At 33.2% G+C, this 16,998-nt stretch overlaps 2 protein-coding genes across 2 annotated transcripts in view; one reads left to right on the top strand and one right to left on the bottom strand.

The window, feature by feature from the left end:
* LOC106714772 (nuclear migration protein nudC) overlaps nucleotides 1-16,998 on the bottom strand; it is a 41,812-nt gene that overhangs the window by 22,650 nt on the left and 2,164 nt on the right. The gene's annotated exons all lie outside the window — the stretch shown is intronic.
* LOC106715040 lies at nucleotides 510-16,192 on the top strand. Its single transcript, XM_014508235.2, has 4 exons — nucleotides 510-755; nucleotides 12,286-12,411; nucleotides 14,846-15,242; nucleotides 15,342-16,192. Exons 1-4 carry the CDS (start codon nucleotides 738-740, stop codon nucleotides 15,380-15,382), a joined length of 582 nt encoding a protein of 193 aa, XP_014363721.2. The 5' UTR covers nucleotides 510-737; the 3' UTR covers nucleotides 15,383-16,192.

The raw sequence follows: 16,998 nt of genomic DNA on the forward strand, positions 1-16,998 counted from the left end.
CGCCATATGCTTTATGTTCTGGCCCGAGAGTTGCGCAACCACTGGGGGTTAAAGAAACCGTCGCACGCCAAGCAACGTGACTTTGCTTCTAGATTGCTTCTTTAATTGCCCGACATTTTCCTGTGCGTGCACAAACATTGCCAGACAGGTAAGTAGATACCACAGTCGACACATCTTCGGACACTCGGTTATAGTTTTCTTCATTATATTATGTCAATTTTATATTTCTGATATGGAGAACTTTTTCTACGGTTTCTAAAGTAAATTATAATTAAAGCTTTTAATTTTGAACTAAAAGTAAAATGGAAGGTTAAATTTAAAATATATTTTATAACTTATTTAAAAAGTAACAGACCTTTGTTATATCCGTATCCGAGAAATGTTATCTTTATATCTGACACAAAACACAAGTAATATCCTTATTAATAATAATTTAATTAATGTAATAAATACTTGGTTAACTAAAAAAAGGTGTCCGTAGATCGGCGGCTGCAATATCATATATAAAGGTTGTGGATCGTTGCAACACTCTCAGTACGACTCTAGTCGCTTTGCCGCTTGGATCGGGCGCGTGTGAAGCGCCGACCACACGGAGAGGGCGAGAGAGGTAACTCGAAACAGCTGAGCGGCAACTGCAGCCATCACAGACATGTGGACCGAGTGAAAACAGTGTTTCAGTGACATAATAATTGTGCAGTATAAACGACATAACGTGAATTTTGACAGCGTTTCTAACAATGGATACCAAAACTTCGGTGAGTGATGCACGAGTGTCATAAAAACAATGCATTATTGATAAGTATACGCCGACGCCGGAAAACCTCGGCAGCCGCTTAGAGCCACCAGATAAAGCGTCCGTCACTTACTTGAGTCATATAATAATTCGTTTCGCAATAAATTTTGTGAATATATGGACATTACAACAAACATTTTACTTGTATAAATCATTTTAAATATTGTAACACATATTAAATTAAAAATAAGGCAATTGAGGTCATTCACAAATCTTTACTAATTCCAGCAAATCCAGGCAAAACATTGTAATAAGATTCGTGAAATGCAAATAGAAGTAGGTGAACGGACTTGTCTACAATTTGGTCAGTGACCGCTTCTAAACTTGTGCACACGATTGTAAGGACTATCAAATAAATATTAAACTATTCGTACATGCAGTTAGATTCTTGTTCTAAAAATAAAATACACTCAAACCGGAATTTTGTTTTTAAGTCATAAATTTTCTTGCGATCTCTGTTGTCCAAATTGATTAGATCCGTGATCAACATTGCATTGACGATGGAACTCATCAAAAACAAATAACTTAATCGACACTCAATTTTATAGCATCTTTAAAAATAAATAGCTACAAAATTAAGAGTTATGCATAACTAATTTGATTACACAAATCTGTGAATTTTTGTATGTTAAATCTTATGAGAAACATAAATCAATGTTCTTCCTGTTTATTAAAATTAAATTTAAAATACGCCTACAAGGGCACAGATGGAAGCTACTAACAGTTCTCAGATTTACGAGATATGCATTGTTTGATAGTGTCGAAAACGGATGCTGAACGAATCAAGGCTGCGTGGCCCGGGCCATATAGCCGCTGTTAGGTCCGAATTAAATGGCACAGGGAGTGACGACTAAAGCTGCCATCGACGGGCGGCCTTCACATTTCACAACACCCGGACTTAGGACATCCAGACAGCCGGGGCAGCTACACTGCACTCATTACCACGTAACCGGTGTGGGCCGAAAACACTGCGGCCTTCTTTAATACTACACACCTTCCCTAACTACGCTTATTGTTCTTCTTGGTCAGTTTCTAACGCCAAGGTTCATTCACGATACTACCGAACTTGAGGAAAAGATTCGAAATTAACATTCACATTGGCATTTTATTGGACGAACAATGTCAATGTTTATTAATGAAAAAACAATAAATCGTACCGCTCAGGGTCCGACGCGAATCGAAGTTTGCACATAAATAAAACATTTACATAAATTACGTAATAGTAAACATAAAGAACAATATGAAATTTTATGAAGATGTCTGCGGGATGTAAAATTGATAGATTATAACATGGTTATTTTAAGGTTATCGTCACGATGCGCAGTACGATGTATTTTACAACATATTTATTTTTTTAAGATGCTGATGTCTGTTGCCACATTCTGTTCCTTAAAGCAACTATTTCAGACATCAATTTATTATTTAGAGTGTAGCTCTTAAAAATAAAGTTTATTTTAGATAATATATTCCATTAGAAGTATTTTAGATTCTATTAAAAATTTTGAAATTTTTGTGCGATTCACAAAATTTTGCATTCATGACGATTGCTCACTTTGTCTACTCATTAATTAATCAGTTGGTGAAATGGATATCACTTGCAAACAACCTTAGCTTGTGATCTACCAATATAGTATGTAATGAGACACTCGCTCGATTTTGTGTATAATATATACGTTTTAACCATTGCTCATTTTATTTATTCTGTCCGTGATATTTTTATTTCGAGAGTTCACATGTTTCAATCTGTTACTAGTATGGAAAAAAATATAATTTTGGAATTCGATTTAAATTTACTTATTTATATGTAGGGAGCAAAACAGAGCAAGAAATTATTTTCTTCAAAGAAAATATTTGAAGGAATTAGTACAACCCAGCAAGCACACATATTTAACATTTAATTTTACCATTGCTGACATATCATCATAGCTCTCAAAAATAGACATTAATTAATACTGATTTTAGACAATAACATACAATTTTGCATATGATTTTTGTAATAACAAACTAAAAGTAAGGACTACTAGTACGTACGTAAACTAAAAATTAATCAATTACAATTGCTTTTCGTTTTGCACAGTAAAAATACTTATTTATGTAACATTTATGTATCAAAATTGTACCAAAACTAAATAACAAATTCTTATATAGGTATCCTGTAGGCTGAGTAGAACAGGATTCGACTACACAATACGGATTCGTATTAAAGCATTATTATTGCAGGTATAATTTAAGAGGCAACAATCTTGATAGTACGTCACGTTTCTGTTCTACTTTATAACGTATTTCAACATTACTATAGGTGGTTGTTATTCAGCCGACGCTTTCACAAGCTTTATCCTGACCCCGCATAACAATAATCCAAGTGATTTTCCTTCCTACAGCTTGCTTATTAGATGTTAAAATACGAAGAGTATTATCATTTCGCCTTGACTGCTTTGTCTTCATATTAACGACAACATACCATATTATGACCGGACAAGTTTTTGATTACGAAATAGAGTAAATAAAAATTTCGCGGCGCGATGTTGGCAACATTGATTAAGGTCGTCCCGAATAACCTCATCGGATTACACGTGTGTGACCAAACACCGTATAAATTTTCCCCAAACTCAAATGTCATTATCCTCGTCTTACTTGATAATATGCAATCGTAAGGCCGTTGTAGACACGGACACAATCACATAATAAGTGTTAAAGCACACGAAATAAAGTACTTTTAATGTATTTTTACATAACAAAAATATAATACATAATTATTAATAATGCGTGTCATAAGTTTTTGAAACATCTATTCATACAGATATTGTTAATTTACATATGCACAGTAAACTTTGTTAAAAAGTAGATGAACTGTCTAAAGCATCAAGGTGTAGAGCCTGCTTGTTGGTCAAGTCAGGGAACCTAATTTAAAGAATCTACCAACATCAAACATACGTCTATTACAATATAATTTTTTTATTGAACATACTGTGGACCAAGTATTATGTTACTTACATATTATGTTAATATATTGTAAATATTTCATAATATACCTTAATATGAAAGGTGACGCATAAGCAGAATATAATTCGAGGTTTTCGTGACATTGTTTCGTCAAAAGAAGGGCGGCAGATTATCTCACGTTAATATTTTCGCAAGTAGCGTTAGAGACACCGTTGCCAGATGGAGGATTTGGGTTAACGTTATTTTTATCAGTTTATCGCTTACAGTAATAAAAAGAATTGTAATAAAGTGAAAATATATTTAGTTTTTACGAAAACATTTATCATGCGGTGCACTACACAAACATTTTTATTTTACTGTCGATCGATAAACTTAAAATGTGACTTTAAAATAGAAAAACTTAAGCCTACAAGTATTCCAAACTAATAACTAAACACAGTAAAGAAAATGATATCAGATTTGTAAACTTATCAAACACAAATATGTTACACTTTATTATTTATGAGAATCTGTATAACGACTAGTTGTATAGGATTCAAAGATCGACCTCCTGTAGATTGCGATTAAAATTATTTCTCATTAATTTAAAAAATTATTGAAAATTTTAATTCCATGCATAATTACGTGGTACATCGACACAAATACCTAGTTGTATGTTATTTTTAAAACGACCTCAATCTCAATTGACACATTCACAAAGGACAAGCCGGTATTTATCATTCATTTAACACTAGTCAGGAAGCGGCAATAGTAACGAAGTATCTAGTCCACAAAGGCTTCAAGGTGATGGACATCGTATAAAAAAGCATGTTTACGGATCCTTTTGTAAGGAGTTTGATGTGGCACCGTTACAATCGCTCGGTTTTCCCGAGACATCGGAGAAACCCGGGATTTTCGATTTCGTGATGTCGCGTCGAGTTTTGTACATCAAATGTATTGTATCTGATGAAACGGATATGATATAAACTGAATTAAAAAAAAATTGGCCATTTAACTCTGGTGTAAAAACTGCGAAGTCAACTTGGATAATTAAATTACTTCACAAATACATATTCTAGATTAGGTAGATTCGATATCTAAGTGATTAACGATTATAAGAATAACCTAAACGTGGAATGGCCTTTAATAAACCAATATCTTAAAACTATATTCCATGTATTAACGTCTACAGAAATATATACAAGAGTATCGAAAACGCATAGCTAATTGAGTGATGAAAAAAATTGACTACGAACCAAAATAAAACATGGTGAGATGTTTAGATTTCGCCGTCAAAAACATAGTTGATCCGCAATTGATGATGAGCAAAAAATTTTATTATAACATTACTATATCAAACTTTATACCTGCACTTGTATAAAAAGCTAAGACATCACTAGCTAATAAGGATCAATTATTTGTGGTATAAGTTTTTATTTTATATTAGGAATAAAAAACATAATTATTTAGATGATTAGAGGACCTGTCGTTAAATAACCGTCGACGTATGATATCATCATGGTACGTAGGAATCCGGATGAGTTGTTACCATGGTCACTTTTTCTATCCGGAACATCCCACAAGCTTGATGGGCGCTAATCGAACCTATGACGCAATGAGATTTGATTACGGATACGTCGAACGGTAACACTATAATGACGCTGCCAGCTTAGTCGCCGATCGATCGGTCCAAGTTGAGAATTTATTTATTGAATTCCTAATGCATTAATTTCTATATACAATGTTATTAAGAAATTCCTCTTTCTGTGCGTCCGTACCCTCCTCTGTCGATTAAAGGTTAGCAATGTATCTGCAATTGCTGATGTCTATGGGCAGCGGTCGCTTATGATATAAAAATATTGATCATTTTTGAAATTAAAGCTTATATTTGCTTATATTAGACACGCTTAATATATTACCAATAGATGAAATATCAAACAGATTACATTAATTTCACATATTAGGGGCAAAATAAACATTCGCTAACTTTAGCTTATCAAATTGGGTAGAGTACTGTAAAATGTAAGTACATCAATCGGAATAAACAAGGAAATGATGAAATGTATATCAAGTATGTACTAACTAATGTCTCAAATATCAAATTGTTTAATGCAAGGTTTTTCCGCATGTCTTTGTTTATGTTTATTATAAAACATAGTACTAATTCGAAATGTAAACCAAAAACAATACTTGCTAAATAATAAATTGAACTAAATTTTAAGAACACAAGTAATTTTTTGCAAGAAAAATTGACAAATTCGCGCCTGCGCAAGATGATAATGCCTCCCACGTATAAACAAACTTACACATACATATTTTATGTTATAAAATACAAATCTATCTTGATGAAAGCTTTTTGATATTCTACCGTATTTTATTCCTTTTGTATGTGATAGCGATTCTTCCTTGAAAAGACATACAACTTCAACTAATGTTTTATTCAATGGATTAGCATTTATCAAATAACTAGCTGTTGCTCGCGACTCAGTCCGCGCGGAATTTAAAAAGAAACCTATTTTATCTTCCAGACTATGTTCTACATCTGTGCCTTATTTCATCTATATCCATGGAGCCGTTCCGGAGCTACCTGCTAACAAACATCCATAAACCCATCCATCTAAACTTAAGATGACTTCAATTTTAAGGGTTATATTATTAACTTCAAATATTTCAGTTTTTAAATTGTTGTTTTTGAAGTGGCACAGGCGCGGGAGGATGATCACAAATCATTAGACAGTAACCCAAAGTCGTTGGCATTGTCACGACTCCTGTTAAAGACATAAATACAGGCAATTGAGTTCAAGGACGTCCATAACAGTCATGTCAGTGTCTGTGACCAGCGTGAACAATGACTTATGTTGCGGTGTCCTCATGCAATCGCGTATAAAATATGATAATTGGCCGTTCAAAAGCACGTTTCGCTGTTGTCAAGAACAATAGTTTTTTTTAATTCCCCTATAATTCAAACTGCAGTGTTGAATTAATGTATTAATGGCTGCCGGTGGATTTTTATTTTCCTGTATTTTGGCACAAAAAAGAGTACGTTATTCGTTGTGTACGTATTCCATCTTTCGAATGTCATTTATTTATGTCGTCATTCGGTTTATCAAAGCGACGAGACGAGGGCGTTCACCTGTTGCCAAATGATGTACGCAACCTAGGATTTTGAAATACAAAAAAGTAATTGATGTAGTATGTCAGCAGTAATCGTCTACAGCCTACAACGCGCACTTTAAATCAACTTTATCAATTTGCACATTACAACTCGTTGCAAAATTATCATCAGTTAATACAAATTCTTACAAAGGAATTTAAAAACACCTTCGATACATCTGAGCGGCTATTTGAAACGGCAACTCAAAGGCAGATCAGCTTTTCGAAAATTCATTGCTAAGTAGTATGCCTGAATTTGGATTTTTTAATAAAGTAAAAAATAAAGTTTGCATCATCGGATAATTTATAGATTTTATTTTCGTTTACTAAATAAAAAGGTAACAGTAACATTTCTCAAGAAACGTAGTGAAATATTAACAACCAGTAATGCTTTATGCAATAATTTTAAGTACTTATGTTTAACATGAGTCTAGCATGGCTGATGTGACCGCGAGATAGTCGCGAAGTAATATATGTACTTAGAAACGCTTTCGCTTTGCGGGAGATCATTTATGTGATTTGCATTAAATCCAGTTCATTCGCACCGAGAAACGAAAAGTAATGAAACAGTCGATGGCTATCCGTTAGCCATTGTAACATTTGCACAGCGCCGAAAGTATTCCAAGAAGAGGCATTAGGCACGCTTTCACTGCCAAAGGGGAACAGACTAGGTGTTCTGTAGTCTGGTGTCTGTTCTAGGTGTGTTTGTAGCCCATTTTGTTCTTATTGTTTTCAAATCTAGACATACTTGTTTTTACATCAGTAAACATCAAAAGCAGTTATTTTTTTCATTTACGTCACATGTACACTTAGTACACTATAAGTATATAATATACATCATCATGCACGTCCCCACGGAGGGGCTTGGAGACTACCCTTAGTTAGGAGTGACTAGGCCATAGTAAATCACGCCGGCCCTGCGGGTTGGTACATTATATACATAGAATCTCTAAAAACAGAATTCGTTGTTTCAGATTTAGATGACCATGATAATGTAATATGCAGAACAATTATATTAGATAATGTTCAAAACAAAATACATTTTTTTACATAAAATTAAAATGATCCGACGTTAAAATAATTAACGAAAAAAACATTAGTAGTGTATGAAAACTTGTCGTCTATACGTCAATGCCGAGGATATCGCGCTTGTCCTAAATTAAGTGTGATTAGTCCTTAATCAACCACGTAATGCCAGTGTGAATCGGTTGAATTCAGATTCCAATTCATAGGTTATTACTTCATTCGTTCAATATTTCTAAATTACATAAGATCATCGGGCGTAAGTAAAATTGCATAAAATACGCAAAATGTAAGCACGCTACATCGATAACGGTGTGAGTGCGGTTGCTGCGGACAAGTCAGCGGTTTAACGTGTTCCGCGATCACACCGTTATTGACACGCAGCAATAAACATTCAATTATATCCGTCAAGATTACCCAGTGGTATTACATAACCTAGCTACGTTGTATCGGCCCAATCGAACTAGCTATTGCAACTATAACCGGATCGTTGCCGTTAATTCAATTCGTAATAGATACAATAACATGTCACACGATATCTCGAATGTCGGCTTGTACTTTGGAAATCAGATAGAGATCATATTTATATTATCCACTTCTCGCCTCTTGTAAATTGAGACAAGAGTTATTTAAATATGTGTATTTGGACCAAGAACTTCAGGGTCGTTTTCAAGAATTACCTACATTAAAGATTTATATTATAAAATATCTACATTGTAGGTGTTTTTGTGTTTTCAATACGTTTGATATCCGCAAAATCATTACAACATTGTATTAGAGAAATATTATAGCTTCAATTTGTACAGTTGAATTAAAGATTGTTTCTTAATTACCCGGTTGACCTAAGATTCAAATAACGGAACAAGATACAAACAATTTGACAATGAAGCTATGAAAATGAACGTTTGAATGTTAATAAAGTTGTTTACGATTTATGATTTAATACAATGCCAGAACCATCGAACTGCCCAGAACTTTGTTCATCATATTTTGATTCCATTTTTATAAAAGTAAAAATCACCTTCACCTTAGTTTATATTTCTGATATAGAGAAACTATTAAATACTACTACTACTATACTATTAGTTAAAGAATTTATGCCCAGCAAGATAAGAGAAATTATTTGTGGCATAAAACATTATAACAAGCCATTTAAGCTAAATGAGGTAAATATTAGGCACTCTAACTACAATTCACTTTTCATAAATCACAAATTCTTTAATGATAGACGAAATAACAAGGTGGCCTATGGCAAACTTTTAGAATATAATGTTATTCGAGCTGATACTATATTCAGCGTTTCAGTAATGGTCTAGCACAACTTCCAGACATTTCTACACCACGACTGTGTCGTTGAGGCACGAGAATCGTGCACCAAGATGACACGCTTACGTTTTACTACAACTTTAATTGAATCTAGAAAACATTGTTACATTTTACATTGTAATTATGGACTAAGATTGTATATTTATTGAAAACAAATAATCATTCTCCTAAGGAATTTTTATTGACACTTAAGACTTAAAACATAAGTTTCGTGTGCAGTAGTGTTGTCTTACTTTAAAATTAAAAAAAAGAACAAAATAGTCTTCTGAATGACGTAACAATTTAATATTCTAATTTATGCTAAATAGTGCTTCAAGATAAGTAATTATGCACTTTAATTATAAATTTAGATAAGTAAGTAACGTAATAACCACGTGTGTAGTTATAGGTACTTAAGATTTATAGATACCTAAACATTTTACTCAGGGTTGTCACTTCGTATAAGATGAAATTCGTTCTGAAATGTAAATTGATAACCTTTTTACGACAACATACCTATTTTTGTATTTCCATCTTTATGAGAACGAGGTGGTGATTTTAATTATTCTGCGAAGCCTTTTAAATAAACAAATAATTTTATAATATTACAAATGCGAGCTGCAACAAACATTGTGTTATGTACTTAGAATTTGATATAGGACGCCACTTTAGCAAAGTCTCAATATTCTACAGACTGGTTAATATATATTTGTATTACTTAAGTCAAACTATCGTTATTATACTCAAGCTAGTCGGTAGTGTCAACCCTAAACGGTGCAGTTTGTACATAAATCAAGAAGTTTCCGGACGTGTTACTTCCACGTGCTGATAGCAGTTAATACGTCAAATGATGTAGTGCACATCCTTGTTCACTCACGTTTTTCTCATATTAAACTACCCTCACGTTTTAATTAAATGATTATTATGCACGTTAACACGAAACAGACGTTTTTTTAAGATTTTTAAACCGTTTCGTTGTGTAGCTTATTAAATGTCCTCTTTTATTATATTATGAATCATTGTTAATAAAATCGAGATCGTACGGAATTGCTGAATATATTATAAAAAATAATCGTCTGGAAATAACTAAACCGATTTAGATTTTTATTGGTTAGAAGCTAGGTTAAACGCCTATCCTCTGCGGCGTTTTTACATATTTGTATAAAACATATAAAATTACGTAAGTCTCTGATAACCCTAGTAAATAAAAGTTCAAACGTCCAATTGTCGTTAGGCGTTAGGTAAGGATCATAAATTTGACTACAGACTATTAATGTTGAAAACTATTGTCTTAGAGATTTTCATCCCGTGTAAATGAATAGTATGTGACTATTATATAACCACAATAAAAGCAGATATTATAAAATTAGTTAAACCTACTAGGATCTATAATTACCAAACAAACAGAACAAAACAATGAATTTGTTATCTGTACTGTGGAATTATTCCCACAAGTTCTTACATTGTTAAACGATGTAAATTTTGTCACTGCTGCTGCAATACGTGATAATACAAGAAAAAAACATTAGCCTAGTGTCGTTGCTTAGTAAATAGTTAGCAATAGTTATGCTAAACGGTGCTGACATTTCGACATTTGCACTAAGTCAAACAATAACTCGGCATATTTACACCGCGGCTTTATCCATGGTCTACTTTAAACGGCGGGTATTATCTCAGTGGTACGGTCGATATTCACAATGAGCGAAAGTGGTTATACATAGAATGTACATGTAAAGTCAGGCCTTTGTGTTGTTGCCTTAGCAACGCTGACATCGGGACCGGTTGGCACGTTTGCGAAACATTTTGCAAGGTTCGCCCACCATGACTGTATTAGTACAAACAATATTTTAATGTTATAAAGCATCGTTACATCTCGCTAAAAACAAAATGCCGAAACAATCTCGAAAATAAAATAAGCTGACCTTAGACGCCGTAGAAGAAAAGTATTATTGTTACCGACTACCGAATACGCCTATCGATCATCTTATCAATGTAACAAAGAGAACTACGGGGCCGAGAGCAAAACTAAGATTTATTGCGCCAGAGGCCGACGAAACGAGACCGCAAATAAAGAGAAGGCAGACCTTGAGCACCGTATCTGACAAAATCAATCGGACTTCGGACAAAACTTGACCTAAAATATTATTGATGAAACTACGAATCACACCCCTAAATTATTGTTTCATCCAAAAACAAAAATCGAGAATGATCCTTCGTATCCTCCCTCTCCCCCCTCTGGGCCTTGCAACCACAGCAACGTTTATTTTTGCCAATGAAGAGTTATGTGCAAACGCTTGACCCTGAAAGCTAATGTTTTTTTAGTAACTTGATCATTGAGTCGGACCTTTTCGTATTTTGTTTCTAAGAGACAAGCGCAAACGTGATATGCGATACGTGCTTTTTCGTATCAATACAGTGTGCGTTAACAATTTTGAATTTCATCGTCATTCGTGGCTAATTATTATTATCTTATGTTATTAAAGATTATCATTAACTTATATGATCGATTTGGATCTAGCATAGTTTACAAAAATTCTCACACAATATGAATTTACCGCATTATACATTACATTTAAATTTGCAAGAATTTCATGCTTAAAAGGTTTTTAGCGACGGTATCTTGAATACGGCATCAAATAAACAACCTTACGACATCGCAATCTTCAACTACTTCCGTACTCATACTCCCAGCGTGTTTTTGTACAATACTGTTGTGTAATAGCAACATTTATTCAACGCTTTTTTAAACGGTTACTTAACAGATGAGCTTATTCTCTTACGACATATTGATGAATCTAAAAATATATAAATTATCTCTGGTGTTATTATGAATCCAAATATGTTATTTCATGCATGTTCAAAATCGAATAGAATATTTAAATACACCATTCACTATAACATGCTACCCCACAAAACAAGAGAAGAAAAATTAGAGAACATAATGACAGGAATTGGAGATTACAATAGAAATGAGAAATATGGACTGTGGTACCTCAGTTAACGCACGACAAGCGACGAAACGCTCAAGTTTGAACAAATCACGCAAAACTACTTCACCTACGTGTTTAGAACTTTATTTTAAATTCCAGATTCCTGGTCAGGAGTGGCACATCCCGCGGCCGTCATTGTCCACCTGCAGCACAGGCAGTGTGGACGCAAGGTCGCGAGGCGGCTCCGCGTCCAGTCAGGGCTCGTCCAGTAATCATAGCACGCATGTAAGATATACATGTACATATTACATACCGTATACACGTACTTTAACATTAATTAACAAAAAAATTCAAAAGCCCTAGGTCTGGTCTAGGTTTGATTTTAGTTTTAGCAAACTTGTTAGTTTTCGGCGTAAAATAGAAAATACCTGTTATATAATTAGATAAAACACACATATTAACTGAATCGAAGAATGATTGCAACTGACTTTACTTGCACTTAAATGACATCATATACTACATGAAATTACCCATAAAAACATCAAAGCAAAAATAGATAAGATTTATTAATTAAACGGATATGTGGATACAAAAAATAGACTTATCCACCACAGGTTTTTTTTATCTACAAGCCATCGAAACCTGCACGCCCACAGACAAAAAAAAACATTTTTCATGTCAAAACGTCTGAATGTTGGAACAAAAAGTTCCATTTTCAAATATAAAGTAAGTTTTTGTCAAGCTTTGCTTATTGTTATTTTGTTGTTGGGTGTTAAAAGCCTTATTCATATTACCAGATCCGGTACACAACTGCGAAATAAATTTTATGGCAACATTCTAAAGCTATGATGAATAAATTTAATTAAGCGGCGCCCCGAACGATTACATAGTCGGCAAATGTTACTGATTTCATATAGATACTTAAATTAAGTTAATCATCATTCAAGTCTTAAAATAGACATCAAATAAATTAAATATATGTTATTTTCACAGGTGGGCACAGTTAATCGAAAAGTTAACTTCGTTAATCGTTAATTCGTTAATTAAAAGATTAACTTCGTTAATCGTTAAAGCGTTAAATTCTCGAAAATTTAACGTAAGTTAAAGTTAATCGTTAACAGTTAACCATACCAAAATTATACATACTAATTTCACACTTATGTGGCGACACTTGTTTAAAGTAGTAATTTGACTCTACATTTATAGAATGTACACATTAGTATTAGAGACAAGTATGAATGCATTATAGTATATTTCATTACGAGTGCGAAAAGCCTGTCATTGCAAAGAGTTCCAACAAATGTCTATCCGGGCCGAAGCGCAGCCGAAGGTGTGGGTTGACAGTTGGAACAAGTTGTAATGACATTTTCGCACGTGTACTAAACAACTATTTTTGATACAGTTGCGAAAAATGAAGCAATTTAATAGAATAATAAAAACACAATAAACTCAAATAACTATAATGTTTGGAAAATGGCGCCAACCGTAAAAGAATACAAACAGAGATTTTTCTGTTTTCTTCACCCATTCTGGGTAGGCAAAGGGAACTATGCCCAAACAACCAAGTCTTCAGTAGATTATTTTTATTGATATGAAATGAAAATTAAATTTAATGAGATGAAATAAAATAAAACCTAACCTAATTCATTGAATCAAATCATTAATCTGATATTGTAACAAATTAGGAACTTCTTTTTAAAAATATTTGCATGAATCATAAAAACTTCAATAATTTTTTTTTTTTGTAAAAATTTCGTGGTTGGTTTTTCTTTTTAACAGACATTATTTTGACAGTTGGGCAAGAGAACGCACGAGTTTAGAAAAGCTAAAGAAAAAGCAAAAGTAAAAAAGTGTTTTAATACTTTTGCTCAAAAAGTGGCGTATTGCAGGGACGAAGAGCGTTCGGAATGTGGGCTATTACATACTCGTGCTTTTATATACTCGTAATAAAATATACTATTTCGAACCTTCTTTTGAATTTGTCCTGTTGGTCACGTCTTTCCCGCACGCTCTGATGCATCACACTTGCACGCGAACTTCACATATATCAATTATCAACTCGTTCGTTCACCATTCGAGTCGCCGACAGTCGCCCAACATAGATGAATTTAAACAAAATGACAGCACGTCTCCAAGTTTCTAATTTAACGATTAACGGACTTTTATTAACGGAAGTTGAGTTTAACGGAAGTTAACAAAAGCGTTAAGACTTTTTGAAGTTAACTTAAAAGTTAATCCGTTAAGCAAAATGTTAACTTCGTTAATTAACGATTAACGGATTAACGAGTTAATGCCCAGCTCTGGTTATTTTAATAAAGTTTTTACAAGATTAAACGATGTTATAACATTCTTTCTACGTATGCAAGTTTTATAAGGATAAAAAAAGCAATTTAATTTAAAATAGACAACGACAATTTTAAATTGAAATATTGATATTCATAAGAAGCAGGAAATATGTTTTATCTCTAGGCTATTCTTTATCCTACTCGTTATTACAAAAAGTAGAAATTGCTGGTTAAGATTCCATAAAGATATTACGACCAAAATATAATGGAATGTGACTCGCCTGAAAAATCATTTACAAATCACAAGTTTTATAATTAACTTTTTTTTAGGTAAAATATCAATGCTACAAGCTAGCTTCATACTCCAAAGCTATTGTATAATATTACATACTGCATGAATCAATCATAATTTTGTTAATTATTTATTATTTCAGAGTGCATCATCGGGCTCACTATTACTAAGCGCTGCAAACTTGGCACGTATGAACAACAAAGGCACTGTTGAAACCGAATACACTGCGTATCCAAAACCGATGGGATACGGTCGTAAGCCAACCATGACGAGCACTGTAATGTCAATTCCAGAAGAATCTCGAGAGGTTGCTGACAAATTCTGGAATGATGTCAAGCGTGGTTCCGTTTCGAGTCACGACGCCACCTCGGTGGCCAGCTCCACCCATTTCACGGTGGTGAATGGGTTCACGAAGCATCGCACCGAGAAAGAACCTAAGACTTGTTGCTGCAGTCACTCCCACCAGATAACTGTACTGGTCATATCCATGACCATACTGCTCTCAGCTTGCATACTAGCGGCCATTTGCTTCGTTGAAAGTAAGTATGAATATTATCGAAACTAACAAATAGACTAACACTTCCCATGTCTCAATTTTGTTCCTGACGTTTCTTACATATATATATATTTTGTTTCAGTGAGAATGCGCAAGGAGACGGGCATATATAAGTATTCTTAATTTTTTTAAGGATGTCTCAGGGCTACGGAAAATTTTTCTATAACAGCAAACAATTATAAATTAAAAATTGCTAATTTAAATAAACAGGACCCAGTAAATTCTTATATTTATAAACATAAATGTTGCTATAACAGTTCTTTAATAATATAAAACTCCATCCGATGACGTCACAGCGACGTGCTTCTATGGTGTGCAAAAAGAATTTACGTCACGAAGCAAGCTCGTGGACAAGTTCGACGTTTTCCATCCGAATATATTACTGTGCCCGCTTAGTAAAATTTCACCATATATTATTTGTAAAAACGATGAGCCAATTGTTTCATAGATATGACTAAGTGCAATAATTATCCAGTTTGATTTAGAATAATTTAGCATATTATGTAATTTAAAACTATTTATTTCTGTGCTCAAAATTGCAAAACATTTATAATTAAAAATTATTATTCATCACTTCACGTGTGGAGAAAATAATGTCACTTAAGATAGTAATGTCTAAGTACTAGCTAATTTGTTCTGGTGATCACTGACAAGAGGAAAAGCCATATATGATGTGTAGCTTATAAACGGATAGTTTGTCTTTAACTGACACTAGAATTCAATTCATTCAATTTTGAAAGCATTTGTGTTGCGGTATTTTCACGCCTCATATGATCATCACCGTACCCGCGGCATCTTCCTAATCATATCAAGTACAGAAACAATGTAAAATAATCAATAATATTCTCTAATATAAATTGAGAAATTTAATCAAATTGACTAAATATAAGAAATTTGTATACAGAGTGTCTAATATGAGTTTTTACCAATGGGTTACCAACTTGATTAAAAGTTAAAATAAAAAATAATAAATTGCAAAAGGCACTCTGATATGTGAAAAAATATAATACATCTGTGATGTTTGATATTTCTATTATGGTTGTAAAAATATTTGGCTATAATTCACACTGATGTGAAAAATATTAGTTTTAAGGCTTTTTATTTATTATTTAATAGAGTACAAGTATTAATAACCACATTTGGTTGCTCATTGGAGTAAATTATAATAAATAATTAAAATTGTTTTAATGTTCAATGACAAACATATAGACCTATAAGCATATCATCATTACACTTTATTAAAACATTGTTGAATATTGATGTTTGCTTTTCAAAATATGTGAAGAATAAATCTTCAAAATATTAAAAACAATAGTTATAAATATTGTCAAGGTGATGTTTGCTTTATTCAACTGTGTTTTATTCCATCTGAATAACAGAAGATTAACTTTGATTTCTGTTTAGGTAAAGTTTTCTTCATTTACAGCTGTCAAATTGTAAATATTAGGTAGTCTAATTTTGGAAGGACTGTGATAACTGAACTCAAATTGACCTGTGTATTGTCTTTCAAATGCAATACTAATAAAATATGTAAACTTTTCTGGTTTTCTTTTCATTACCCATACATATCATTGTTAGAAAATTATAAGTAACTAGCTGTCGCCCGCGACTCCGCCAGCACGGAATTAAAATAAAAAGTAATAAGTAGCCTATGTGTTCTTCCAGACAATATTCTTTGTCTGTGTCAAATTTCATCAAGATTCGTTCAGCCGTTCCGGAGATACCTTTAAACAAACATC

The sequence above is a fragment of the Papilio machaon genome, chromosome 6, assembly GCF_912999745.1.
Source record: "Papilio machaon chromosome 6, ilPapMach1.1, whole genome shotgun sequence".
NCBI lineage: Eukaryota > Metazoa > Arthropoda > Insecta > Lepidoptera > Papilionidae > Papilio > Papilio machaon.